The sequence below is a fragment of the Osmia lignaria genome, chromosome 6, assembly GCF_051020975.1.
Source record: "Osmia lignaria lignaria isolate PbOS001 chromosome 6, iyOsmLign1, whole genome shotgun sequence".
NCBI lineage: Eukaryota > Metazoa > Arthropoda > Insecta > Hymenoptera > Megachilidae > Osmia > Osmia lignaria.
Window position 1 is genome coordinate 6,460,759 of NC_135037.1, and position 12,693 is coordinate 6,473,451.

The window sequence follows — 12,693 nt, forward strand, 5'->3', positions numbered from 1 at the left end:
CTCTGCTTTATTTTATCCACTTCAATTTTGTGTTCTTAGTTTTTATTCTAAAAAAGATATTCGAATAACGAGAAATATCTGAAAATTGTTCAACTGTTTAAAAAGAAAAATTGTAATCACTCTAAGTATTGGACGAATTTTGCATAAAAAAAAGAAGCAATTTAACTTTCATCCTAGAATCCGCCAAAAGAGGAACGTTGTTTGCATCTGGTAGAAACTCGATCACCGTTCTAGCTACTGCCAATTTTTCTTACCCGTTCAGCGTAAAATTACGTTCAGGTCGGTGTCCACCCTAGAGAAACACGCGAAATACGCGTGTATGGAGCAGGGTCCTCTCAACGTCCCGAAGGATCGTCGAGAGTGTCGAGGCAGGAACTCATCTTCACGCCAGGACGAGCCCAATTATAACGTCAACTCGTTACCGGATATCATTAAACGTCAAGTAGCTACGAGTGCTCGCCTTTTTCCACGAGAATCTCGCGATTGGTAGCTCGTCGCTGCCATTGTCATGGATACGGTGAAGATGGGTCAGAAATCGAACAAGGATCATCGAAATACTATAGAGCGAAAGCTCAGACAGAAGAAGACTGAGAAAAATAAAAGGAAAAGGAATTATAGCTAATCAAACGAAATTCATGATTGTTTCAGCGATCAAAGTTAATTATTCAATGATGCAGCGCTATATCATAGATAATTCGTGCCTGTAATGAACCTTAATTGCCCAATTACTTTGACTCGATCTTGAGATATTCATATTTTTGAAATAATGATTCTAATTATTCCATGATATCTCGTGAATCAATTGTAAAATACTATCAGTGCTGAAGCGCTGCAGAGGATTTGCTAAAATTCCTACGCTATTCAGGCAACTCAAGAATGCCACTATGCAACGAGGAAACACGTGAAACACGTATGTATTCATCCTGTCCACACGGGACGTGAGAGCGGTAACACCATGGGAACGTGGCACAAGGACGACTCACGAAATTCCACGCGTCTTAGACGCCTAACACTATGTACAGGCGACACCTAAAATGGGTATAGTTAGTGGAAGCGATGTAGTCAGATCGTAAACTAAATAATTAAACATGCACAGATATTTATTAATATACACTGTCGTCCATAAGTCACTGAACACTCTTTAAAACAGAATACTTTTTTCAAAATTAGACCAAATGACTTGAGATTTTTTCAGAAGCTATGAAAAGTATTTGTATACCATTTAAAACAGAATGCCTCGTTTAAAATTGAACCAAATGACTTGAGGTTTCTCGAGAAGCTATACAAATTAATCTACTAAGATATGCGCTGTTGTCGTTTTAAAAAATTACAATTTGTTACAGTCGCGACAAATATATTGAAAGACACTTTTTATAATTCTTAGTTGCATGGTACAGTGATGAACACGATTCAAATAGGAAAAGGGAAGGTCAAGAAAGGAGATTCCATCGTGTAACCTAATCTAGACTCAACCATAACGTGTAATAATTTTTGAAGATTTTTTAGGGAAAAGTGCCAATGACCCTTAATAAAACTCGAGTTCCTCATCTTTCAATTTTACACTTTTTCACACTTGATCAATTTTACGGCTATACTATATTTCTTACAGCAACTATACAAGGGATTGTACGGTGCTTAGGGTACCTGTTTCTTGCCTGAAGATTGACTGCATATGACAGACAAGGGCTGTTTGAGAGAAGGACGGAGGAGGGTAAAAGGCAAAGACAAGGAGACCGGAATTCTACACCGACGATAACGACCCTTCGGAGGTATACTATAATTATGTCTTTGTTTATTGTCATGGGTCGAGCTCGCATTGTGCCGCTTCAGGCTAATAGCGTGAATTATTCTTCGCCTGACGACCGACACCCTCATCCCCTTGCTTTCAGCCATCTTGTTCTCTGATCTGTGAATGAAAGCTGTTCTCGCAATGCTCGCGACGATTTCTATCTTCTGTTCCTTAGCCGTGTTTCGGCCTTTGAGCAGAGATACAGAGAGTGTGTTGGACGGCTGGGAAGTTGAAGGGTTGGTAAAAGAGGAGGAGGAGGACGTGGTCCTTCGGAAGTGAAGCATTTTATCTTGGATGGTCTTAAACGATTATGCCGGTCGAGGACATTTTTTCAAATGGTATTGTTACGTTGGAATATATTTCTGATAATTTTTCCCATTTTTATTTCATTTGATGCAAAATTCTACTAAACATTTTTGGACAATTTTCAAATTAATTTTAATATCCAACAAACTGCATATTTGATTTTTTTACATTCACGTTGTATTAATATAAATGAAATGTAAAATTGAGTAGGCTCATTGAAATTTCAATTCCCATGCATTACATGAAATACTCAGTAGTTTTGTTTTTATACAGCATCAAACACCATTCCCACACACCATCGTCCATCCTTTCTCCATCTAACCTTCCAGCACGCCTCACTGAATTTCTCATTAGCCAGGCAGGGTTCACGATTTACGGAACACCCTATACCCCACCCCCACCCTTTCTTCTGTGTCCGTCCCTTCCGCCGTCTATCGTTTCTCCCTTAACCAACGTCTCATTAAAAGGAACCGCTTCCATTGTGCCAAACCCGTTCATCCAACGGACAATGCGACTTTGTCGGGAGGTGCATTCGTTCGAACGTCATCGTCCAAGGGAGACCGGAAATGGTAATCAGAATCGAAGAAGATCCTTTATTTTTTTTTTCAATGATTTTTCTTCCTTTGAAACCATACACGTATCTCTTTTTCATTTAACCTATCGAGCCGAATGATTTTCAATAAAATCTAGATAAAATTTCCACGATCACTCGGTGACAATTTTAAGCCTTGGCTTTAGATCTCATTACTCTAGTTCATTGGCTGACTAGAGGCTTATGGATTTTCCATGGTGTTGGAGCCGGTATATTCTCAGCCAGCGTGCGATGTTAGTACATATACACGATTCGCGTGCGTGCCGATAATTAGAGGCAACGTTAAAGCGTGATCCCTAATACGACTGGATTAGCGATCGTTTGAGTAACAACTCGCTGCTCGGCCCGTGTAATCAGATCGACGTCGTGCCGAATCGATTCTGACGCCATTCGAGCCCTGTTACACAAGATTTTGGAGTTAGAGAGACGTTTGGCGAGAAATCCACCTCGAAGACTGGTTAACGTTCCTAACGGCAACATGGATGCAACTTTTGCCTCGGATATTACAAGGAAATTGATGGGTTATTAAACCTTACACTTTTAATTAGAGCCCGGGTCAATTAAGACCTGAACTTACAAAATATATACAACGATATTAACCTAAAATTACATTGATAATTTTTAAATGAAAGAGTTTCGTATATTGGAAGAATAATTTTTAGAGGAACGAGGGCTCTCTCCATGGTCCGCTGTCCGAGGGTTAACAAACTAGTAAGACATTTTTAATTAAATGCTCGTATTTCATGGTTGATTAATGCTCTTCCGGATATTAACGGAAGCAAATTTGTTTCTGTTTTATTTCAGAAATGTCACAGAAAAGAAATTTACATAGAACTTTGATTAATTTTGTAACGAAAGAACGAAAGCAAGGAAACGTACGAAGATGTTCAGTTTCTTTTTATACCCGTTTGTCATCAGGTTGAACGGTGAATCGAGATCTATTTCGAACGCGGTTTACCCATTTCGTGAATTACGCGAGTCCACTCGCAAAGCAAATTGCTTCGTTTGGAATGAACGATATGTAGGTACCTTGCTCGGCGAGAGACGTATAAGCCCGCTACATAACTCGGCCTGAACATTTCGAAACCATGAGCGAGTTTAATGCGGTGAATTCGTAGCAACGCGACCGTGCTCCTACAGATCCAATTACTGAACTAATTATATTCAACGATCGTAAAAATGGGATGGTGTTAGATGGGAAACTAGACAGGATTCATCATCGAACCATTGATATTTTAGAAAAGAAACGTAATAACTCGTGATTCTAATCTTTATTTATCTTAAAATAATCCTTATTCTTTCTTCCGTTTTATCGAATACCACTGTCGTTCGTATTGGTACAATTCTTCGGGACTTTCATACTTTTTCTTTCGTTCTGTAGAACAATTCGATAAAAGTACGCGAATTCAATCGAGGAGGAAGCTTTCTTTCTATGCAGTTACCATTTCAGAAGCGTTCCAGAGATACGAGGCACGACTGCATTCGCCAGGGGCAAATAAATCGGTTCGATAAACTGGATAATAGCACGGTTGACCGTTCTTCAATAAAGTCTGGCCCAGCAGGATACAGGGTATCGAGCAGAAGTCGATTAAATTCCAAATCAAGGAAGCTACGCTATATTTGTCTATTCGTCACATATTATATGTCACGTTCGATATTTTCATCATTCGCAATTTTTCTTCCCTTTTCTTCAATTTCTATACAATAGTTTAAGCATCTATTATCTTCTTTGCAAAATTTTATATTTAAATCTTTCACTTTTTGAATCTATCAAAATTTTACTGTCATTTTTAACTTAACTTTTTATATTTTATCAATTTCTTCACTTTTCTTTTCTATTCGTCACAATTAATTCATGAAATGATTCTTTTTTATATCAAACCTTTTGATGGTAAAAAACTATTCAGACCCACGTTCGATTCCATTTGTTAATTTAAACAAATTCTGTCAGCCGAGCCGCAGTCACAGAGAAATTCATCGTTGAAAAGGGATTGATACGAAGGACGATAATCGGTCAGTTGAAATAGATTTACAAGAATAGAGCCATAGGATAAGAGCGCGAGAGAGAGGGAAAGAGTAGGAAAAGCAACTTTCAAAGAGATAATCGTTCCAGCAGTTTCGAAGGGTCTTAATGTGATTGATTCATTATCGCTTGGATCTTGCTACGCGAACAGAATTAACGCGGATATCCAGTTTATTGCTCTTTGATAAATTAATTACGAAGGAATGGTTTCACTTCGACTTTGAACGGATAAAGTTTGACGTTTCGCCATCTCATCGCCGCATAGGAATTCCGGAATTCGCTCAATTTATTTTCCTTTCAAAGGTGAGCGTGTTTATACTTAAGACGAATCTATCCTATCTATTTTAATATTCAACGCGTAAAATTGATAAAATTATTTACTTTTCAAAAAAAAATTTCATCGTTGTCGCGTGCTCATAATTTCATCTAAAATGGCAAAGGTTTTCTGTTTGAACATTGAATTGCTAGTTTTCTGAAAAGGCCAGCAGGATACCGAAGCCCGAGCCACGGAATTAAGTAATCGTTAAATCACTGACAGCATCCAAAATGAACGTTTCCAGGTGCTGCAAGGCTTCAATTACAGCATCACGAAATGACGGATAATTTCAGCTACACTGGGTGGTACGCGTTCAGGGATTACGCCTGTTACGAGCAAAAATCCAGCACCGAGATTACTTACCTTTATCCGATCGTTTGAACAAAAATTCAAGGAAGAAGAAATTTTCTTAAAGACTTACCTCTTCGTATTGACCTTGTTAAAGAAACTAATTGTAGACATTAAATCAAAATGCATACTTACAATAATATTTTATAGTAAACCATTTCAGGAGCAAAACTGAATCGATAAAACCATTTTTATGTAGCTTCAATTTTATATATAATTTTATAATAATTTTCTGGGAAAACAGTATTATCAATTCAGTTTGCTCGTTATATCTGCACGAATCATCGGAGCCAGGTAAATTTGAGCAATTTAGATCAAACGACCCGGTTGTATCAGCTTTAGACGACAACTTCCAAAATGTATTTCAATAATTAGAGAAAATGGGAAGGCGCATCGGGAGCTTACCTCTTTGATCTTCTCGCGACGCTGATTAGTCACGTCGTCCAAAGGTGGATTAGGCGGTTTAATGAGGTAGGGGCCGGGTACGGGAACCGGCGGGGGTCCGACCGCGGATGGTTCAGACTGTCTGTGTTTGAAGTTCACGCGTCGATCCTTATCCTCGGTTTTCGGCTCATCCTGTCCGGGGATCACGTTGTTTTGCATCCAAACGGGATTCAATTGCTCGACGCGCTCCTCGGGCGCTGAACCACGTTCGACGACGTTCGCGAGGTCGCGACGTGTGACGAATGTGCCGGTCAGAAGAACGATCAGTATCACGGACAATAGTCCGCTGATCGCTAACCTCTGCATCAGCCGCATTTCGTCCAGGCACTTGCTGCACTCCCACAAGCCGCCCGGAGTTACGGACGTTGCGCTCGTATTGACGGAGCTGCGTGTATTTTCAACTGTTCGTGATTTTCGAAAGATATTTCTATTAAATTCAATGTAGGATAACGTATACAGTTGTTGACATCTATACATAGATTGATCTTTTTCCTAAAAAAGGAAAAAAATATAATATAATGCATTTTTTAACTCGAGGACCATGGAGAGAGACCCAAGACAGTGAACCCTAGAGAGAGCCACAATTTTAATTTACTTTTGTATCTCATACCTCGAATACTTTTTATTCCGAATTATAGTTTATTATAAAAGAAACGCATTATATTATATTTTCTGCTTTTTTAGAAAAAGCGTCAATTATTATATAGAGGTCAATAAAACTGTATACATTATCCTATAATGGGAATTTTTTATTCAATTTGTAAAAAGATTCTAAATTTATTCTTTACTCATTTATGAAATGTTTTTGAATTAAATAAATAAATTTTGAAATATAACTTGAATTTTGAATCGATAAAAAATAAAGAACGTTACTTTGCGATTCAGAGTAGAAAAGAGAAAAAGCGAAAAAGCTCAAAGGCTACCGTTCGAATGGGGGCGAACGATGTCGATTCGTATCGAGGGTGCCAGTACTTACTTGTGAGCCACCTGTTGTTGGTAATTCGAGCACTGCGACCAGTGCTCAACGGTTGTTTTAAGTAGCCTTCAACGAGAGCCGTCGCGCGTTTTCAGCTCGTATCCCGCTGCTTCGATCTCATCGACGCGAGACCTATTGGCCGGTTACAGCCTCGATATTGCCGACAGCTGCGGAGTAAAACGATTGATTGCGTTCAATGAACAACCATCGTATGGGAAATGTTCTTTTTCTTGAGTTCGACTCGTTTCGATCGCTGTTCCGGAAACGTTCTCGTGACGAATAAAAGATTTCGCGTGAGAAAGACCGATTCGTTCTCAATGCTGCCTTCAGCTTGTATAAATTATAATTTAACGATAACAATAAGTTTTTGGTTGATAACCACACCTCTTTTCTATATATTCAAAAATGAAATTCAAATGAAAATTGTATCGGAGGAGATTAATGATTTCAAAAAGAAGAAAAGGATGATAATATCGAGAGACAATGGTAATTGTAAAACTACACGAGAGTTTAATCGACTATCAATGAAATGCATTTTCGAGCTTTCGAATATGCATTAAATGCACTCCATGTTTTATGCAGTCTGAATAGGTTGGATCCGCGATTGGGTAATCGCGTTTTCAAATTAACAAATCAGGTCGATTATCAACTTAACTTTTAATCGAGAACAATGGTACTCGCGTATTCACTTAACTTCCATTCGTTCCTGTACACAACTCTTCTGTATTATTCGAACGATATTTCGCCATTACAGCGGTGTTTCAGAAGGGAATCGATAAATAAAACGACATTTTTTTCTTCTTTTCACAGCATCAAGAACAATACGAGCTTTTTCGCGACAGGAAACGGAACGTCGTTAAATATTTTTCAACAGTAGTGCCTTTCGATATTATACGACTGTGGCGCTTCGATATTTGAAACGGATAAAACACTGATATCACGTGTTTGCCCTCTCCTTTGTTTTTAAAAACGATTTACACGCAAAGCGACTGAAAATTCGTCGCTCATGAATATTTAAAATAGAACTGTAAACGCATCGGGCGCGAAATTTATGATACTTCATTTCAATATCTAGCAACTCGCAAGACTATAAAACTTTAATCGAACTTCAATTTGCATCTCATAGCCGACCGTCGTTCGCTTCCTGCTTTAAACTAGCCTGGCTCGAAATTTTCCACAAAAATAAATACAGATTCTTGAAAACGGTTCAAACAAAAATTAAAACGCTGCTAAAGGTATTCAGAAAATATTCTTATTATTTTTCAATTAAGTACTCGGGTTATTTAAAGCTTTTGTATAACAGAGAATAAAATGAAAAATTGAAAGCATTTTGCGCTCTTTAGAAATGATATTCTATCACGAATGAAAATTAACAAAATCTCACGCTATTAATCCGCAGTGCTACGTGAAAAGTATCAACTTCCCCCATAACTCAACGTCAACCGACAATTATTCCCATTCCACCTACAACTTGTCTCAATCAAATTATCATAAAGCGACTTGAGAAAGCCGGGATACCGTTAACTATCGCAGTAGGGACAATTTTTCACCGCTACCCTAATTTTCTCTCGACGCGCCAAGGAACATCATCCGTTTTTTTCGTCATTTATATTTCTCGACGTTGCACCGCGATATCCCCTTGATCGAGGGAGGCGAAACACGAGGGTGAGAAGCGTGAATCAAAGAAGGCGAGGGCAGATTGAAGATTCCAAAGTCTCTGCCGAAACGTGATCACTGCATTTTTTATCGAGCCCCAGGCATCGCGAAAGGTTTCTCCGGCCCTCTTCGCATCGAAAGTCCGCGTGCATTTTATCACCTGGTCGCTGCGGGCGTTACACCTGCAGACCGCCGATTTTCTTTCCTTTTTCTCCTTCCTTTTTTTTTCTTATTTTTTCTTATTTTTACAACCGACGATGCGCCTCGCCGCTCTTTCGAATCCTCCGGGAGGTGGCTGCGAGCAATGCTCCGCCTGTAATTCTCTCCGCTCGGAGAATTTTTCGGAATTCGCGTCACTATCGACGCGAGACGAGAAGAGTTCCTTTTCAAATCAACGGGCAACTGAAGTGATTCGAGAAAAGAGCCTAAAAATTCACTGACACAGGTGTTTTAAAGTGAACCTGGGACAGATGATTTAAATTTTAAATACTATTGAAAATTCAAAATAGAAAATTAATAATATTTCGCTTTTTTATTCAGAAAAATAATATATGACTCTGTTAAAAAATTTCTAAACCATTAATCATTGATAATAGTAAACTTTGTGACGTTTAGAAATCCTCAAACATTTCACATAAAATAAGAACACGATTTCCAATTAATTAAAAAAAAAAATATTTAAATCAATAGGAAGTTTCTGAAATAAATTATATTACAGAATCATATTTTTCGTATGGATAATAAATGATGAAAATAGAATTGATGTTGGAAAGATCCGAAACGGTTAGCCGATCCATTAACGAACCAACTTACACCCCCGTAGACTTTTCGAGTTCTTTCACAGCGAGGTAGTTTTATCGAGATCTACAATTAGAAGCCCTTAATCGCGGTGATACCTTAATTAGAGCGGTCGACGGTGCACCTGGGAATCCTTGTTCCTGTCGTTTCCCCAATGGCGGTCGAAACGTCGACCAAACGAGGGCACAGGTAAGAACGGGGCAAACGTAAATTGCATCCAACCTTTGATATTTCATCAGCAAGGCGAGGGGGAGCGAATTGCGAGCGTAATTCACGGTAATTAGCAGTTCCTGTCGGGGTTAGTTGAGCGTTTCGTCGTTTTTAGAGAAAATCCTAAACGATAGTTCAGATTCGATATTCTGCAATAAAAATTGTAGAAATCATTACAAAAATTATTACGATGATTGATCCTTTTCCTTTTACATCAAATGAAAATCTTCTGTATAAAGGAAGAAAAAAGGAAAAGAAAAAGAAACGTAAGATCACAAGCGTGAAAGTATGAAACACGTGTAAATAGGGCTTTCGAATAGCAGCAAAGTAAAACTTTGAGAACAGAAGACAGTCGGAATGAATTGAAAGGAATCGCGAATAAGATGAGAAACAAAAGAAAGGAATGAAGAGGAGGAAGAAACGAAAGCCAGAAACTGGCAAAAAAGTTGGCGAGATAGAAACGACGAAAGACAAAGGGGTTAGGGTGTATTAAGAGCAAAATGAGGACGAGCAGACGGAAGAACGAGCAGGAAGACGCGGAGAAGAAACGAGCAAAAGGTGGCGGTGAAACAAAGAAAGGAAAAAAAAAGGGGATCGTGAGAGAGAACGAGAATGCCGTATGAAGGAAATAAGGAAGAAAGGGAGGAGGGGACGGGGGTAGGGAAGAAGATAAATCGTCGAAGGTACACTCGGTAGCCAATAAATCGCACACCGGGGCCCCGAGGTTACCAAGATTGCTACGTGTCACATTCTTGTGGAAAATTGGACCGGTGGAAGTACTTTAAAGCCACGCAAATTCGCGTCGCGAATGGACATGTACGTGAACATATACGACCACCCACCAATTCCAACAAAATCTCACGGAAAATGGAATTTTTCCTTCGTTATTTCGGTCTCGTTTGAAACAAAATTGTAAAAATTCTTCAATTGCATTCCTGGAAAAGGATGGAAGGATTTTATACGATTAACATCCAAAATTATGTATCACGTACGAAAAGATCTGTATTTATTCAAAACCCATTGAATTCTTCGACGACCGATGCACTTTTGAAGTGCAATTTTTTATTTACTTCTATCTCGAAAATTAGAAACTTAATTTTTTCAAGCGATTAAATCATCTTGATCATCTTCAAAAATTTAAAAATCTTTCTCCAAGTGATACGAACAATTTTTATCAAAAATCTCTGTTATTGTTTCTAGATATCCATCGAACGTTCCCGAAACAATGATTCGTTTCGCGGATCATGGTCCGCAACGAGCTCGATTAAATTCCCAGCGAAGAGGTATAAGATCTCATTAAAATTCCATCGCAGCATCCGTTGCAGTGGCGTTCGAAGGTTCATATAGTCACGTACGTAGGTTGGTACGTTGACGCATGATAATGCGATTTCTCCGGAGGGCAGCGAATGCACACGCGAACCGAGCTTCAGCGGGGACAGTTCCTTCGTTGGAAATATACTTTTAGAGCGGACGAGAAACAGAGACGGAAAGGAAGAGACACCGGATGCACGCGGCCTTATCCGTAATGAAACTGTTGCTCTCACTGGCAGGTAATTACTGTAATCTGGTTCCACGGAATTTTTGCTGAACCCGAACTTGCTTCAATGTAGACGAGCCATTTTTTTTTCCGACTCCAGTTGTACACGCGCTTGTTTAAACTTCTCGCGATTCGCTTCTAGTTCAAATTAAAGTTAATTGGTTTAATTGGTAAAATATTTTTGCGTTACAAAATTCGCTTCTTTGACTTCGTTGACTTTGAATTTGTGAAATTCGTCGGGAATTTTCTCGCTTTTAGAAAAATTGAAAGCTAGTTTTCAAACTAAATTCAAAGCAAACGTTCGGGCTTTTCAGGTGAAAGAAGCGGTCGAAATGACGAGGCAAACCCAAGCAGGATGGGAAGGTCGCAGTATTAGCCATCCTTTGCCGCTTTGTAAGCTCATCGGTACCTGCTTTGATGTTGTCCGATGAGCTTGCAGCTTTTTGCACAAACAGACACGTCAAAGTTGTACCACGGAACAGTCAAACTTTTCAGCAAATTTGCACGAGCTTTAATAATGGCCAGTTTCGAGTTTTATAGCATTAACAGTGATTCGTACGTTTGCTCGTAAACTTTTCGATTTTGATTTTGCGTCTCAACTCCAAATCATGTTACGTTTAATTGAAAAACTGGCAATGAGGAAATTATATAACGCGCGTAGGTCGACGAACGAAGATATTTTTTGATTTAATATGCATCGCAGTCGTGTTCTCGAAAAAATACAAAGTAACACGTTGAACCATGGAAGCACCCTGTACAGAGGAAAGGGGAGGATGTGCCTGGCGGATACCGGGAACTTTCCACCGGTGGATCAGTGACGGCTTTTTGATCTTATTATCCCTGAAGAACGAGCAGGCCGATCTTGCAAAAGGTCGTATCTGCCTGTGCATCGAGCTGGTCGCGGCGCTTGCAGCTTCGCCACGGCGAATTACGAGAGGACGAAAAAGAAGCACCGGGCCGAGCGGGATAAGAATCGAGGAGAAAATAACAAAGAGTTTAAGCAGCCAGCGGTAAAAAAAAATAAAAGGCGGAAGATACAAATTATTTGAGAATTGAAAAATATCTGAGAAACGTATCAAACTCTGATCTACTGTTAAGTATTTAAATTTTCGAAACGACAAATTTTTAATAATATAGACGATAGATTTTTGTTAAAATTCCGGATGTAAGGAGAAAGCTATGAGAAAGGGTTGGTCCCAATGCCGGTGGATACATCGATTTTCGTCTCTCGGGCTTCAAAGGGCGAGGCAGGACTCGTAACGAAGAAAAAGGGGGAGAGCAGAGGAGGGTGAAAGCGGATCAGAAGTTTACGAGAAGACCGAAGCATGAACACGTCAAGGTGAAGCCCCGGGCATCTCGACGGTTATCGTTCTCGGTGAACGTTCCTGTTCGTGTAATAGGTGTACACCGGCACAGAGAGATCGAATGCAACTCGGGACACACCGTGCCTCGATCTAAATACCCGGCATTAAAGGCAACTATAACGCTCTTTGAATCTCGATTATCGACGATTCCACCTTCGAGATATACGAGCCTCGATAGAGATCGCCGTCGAAGCAACTTGCAACCCCTCGATCGCGAATCGATCGAACCGTTACGCATCAGGCGAAACGAGAAATGGTTTCTTTTCTTCCTTTAACGTGAATTACTGCGTGTGGCTAATGGTAATGGCAGAACAGGGTGGGTCTAATGGACGCG

The 12,693-nt window shown here is 39.5% G+C and overlaps 1 protein-coding gene across 3 annotated transcripts in view; it reads right to left on the reverse strand.

Moving 5' to 3' along the window:
* alpha-Man-Ia (alpha-Mannosidase class I a) overlaps positions 1–12,693 on the reverse strand; it is a 350,946-nt gene that overhangs the window by 50,199 nt on the left and 288,054 nt on the right. The window contains exons 2-3 of one of the 3 annotated variants that reach the window (XM_034318324.2): positions 6,795–6,961; positions 5,780–6,203 (exon numbers count right to left, since the gene is read on the reverse strand). The exons of 1 other annotated variant lie outside the window; for it this stretch is intronic. In XM_034318324.2, the coding sequence (XP_034174215.1) occupies positions 5,780–6,133 (354 nt within the window). In that variant the 5' untranslated portion in view covers positions 6,134–6,203; positions 6,795–6,961. Of the gene's footprint in view, positions 1–5,779; positions 6,220–6,794; positions 6,962–12,693 lie in introns of all 3 variants that reach the window. One more of the 3 variants, XM_034318323.2, reaches the window with a different exon arrangement.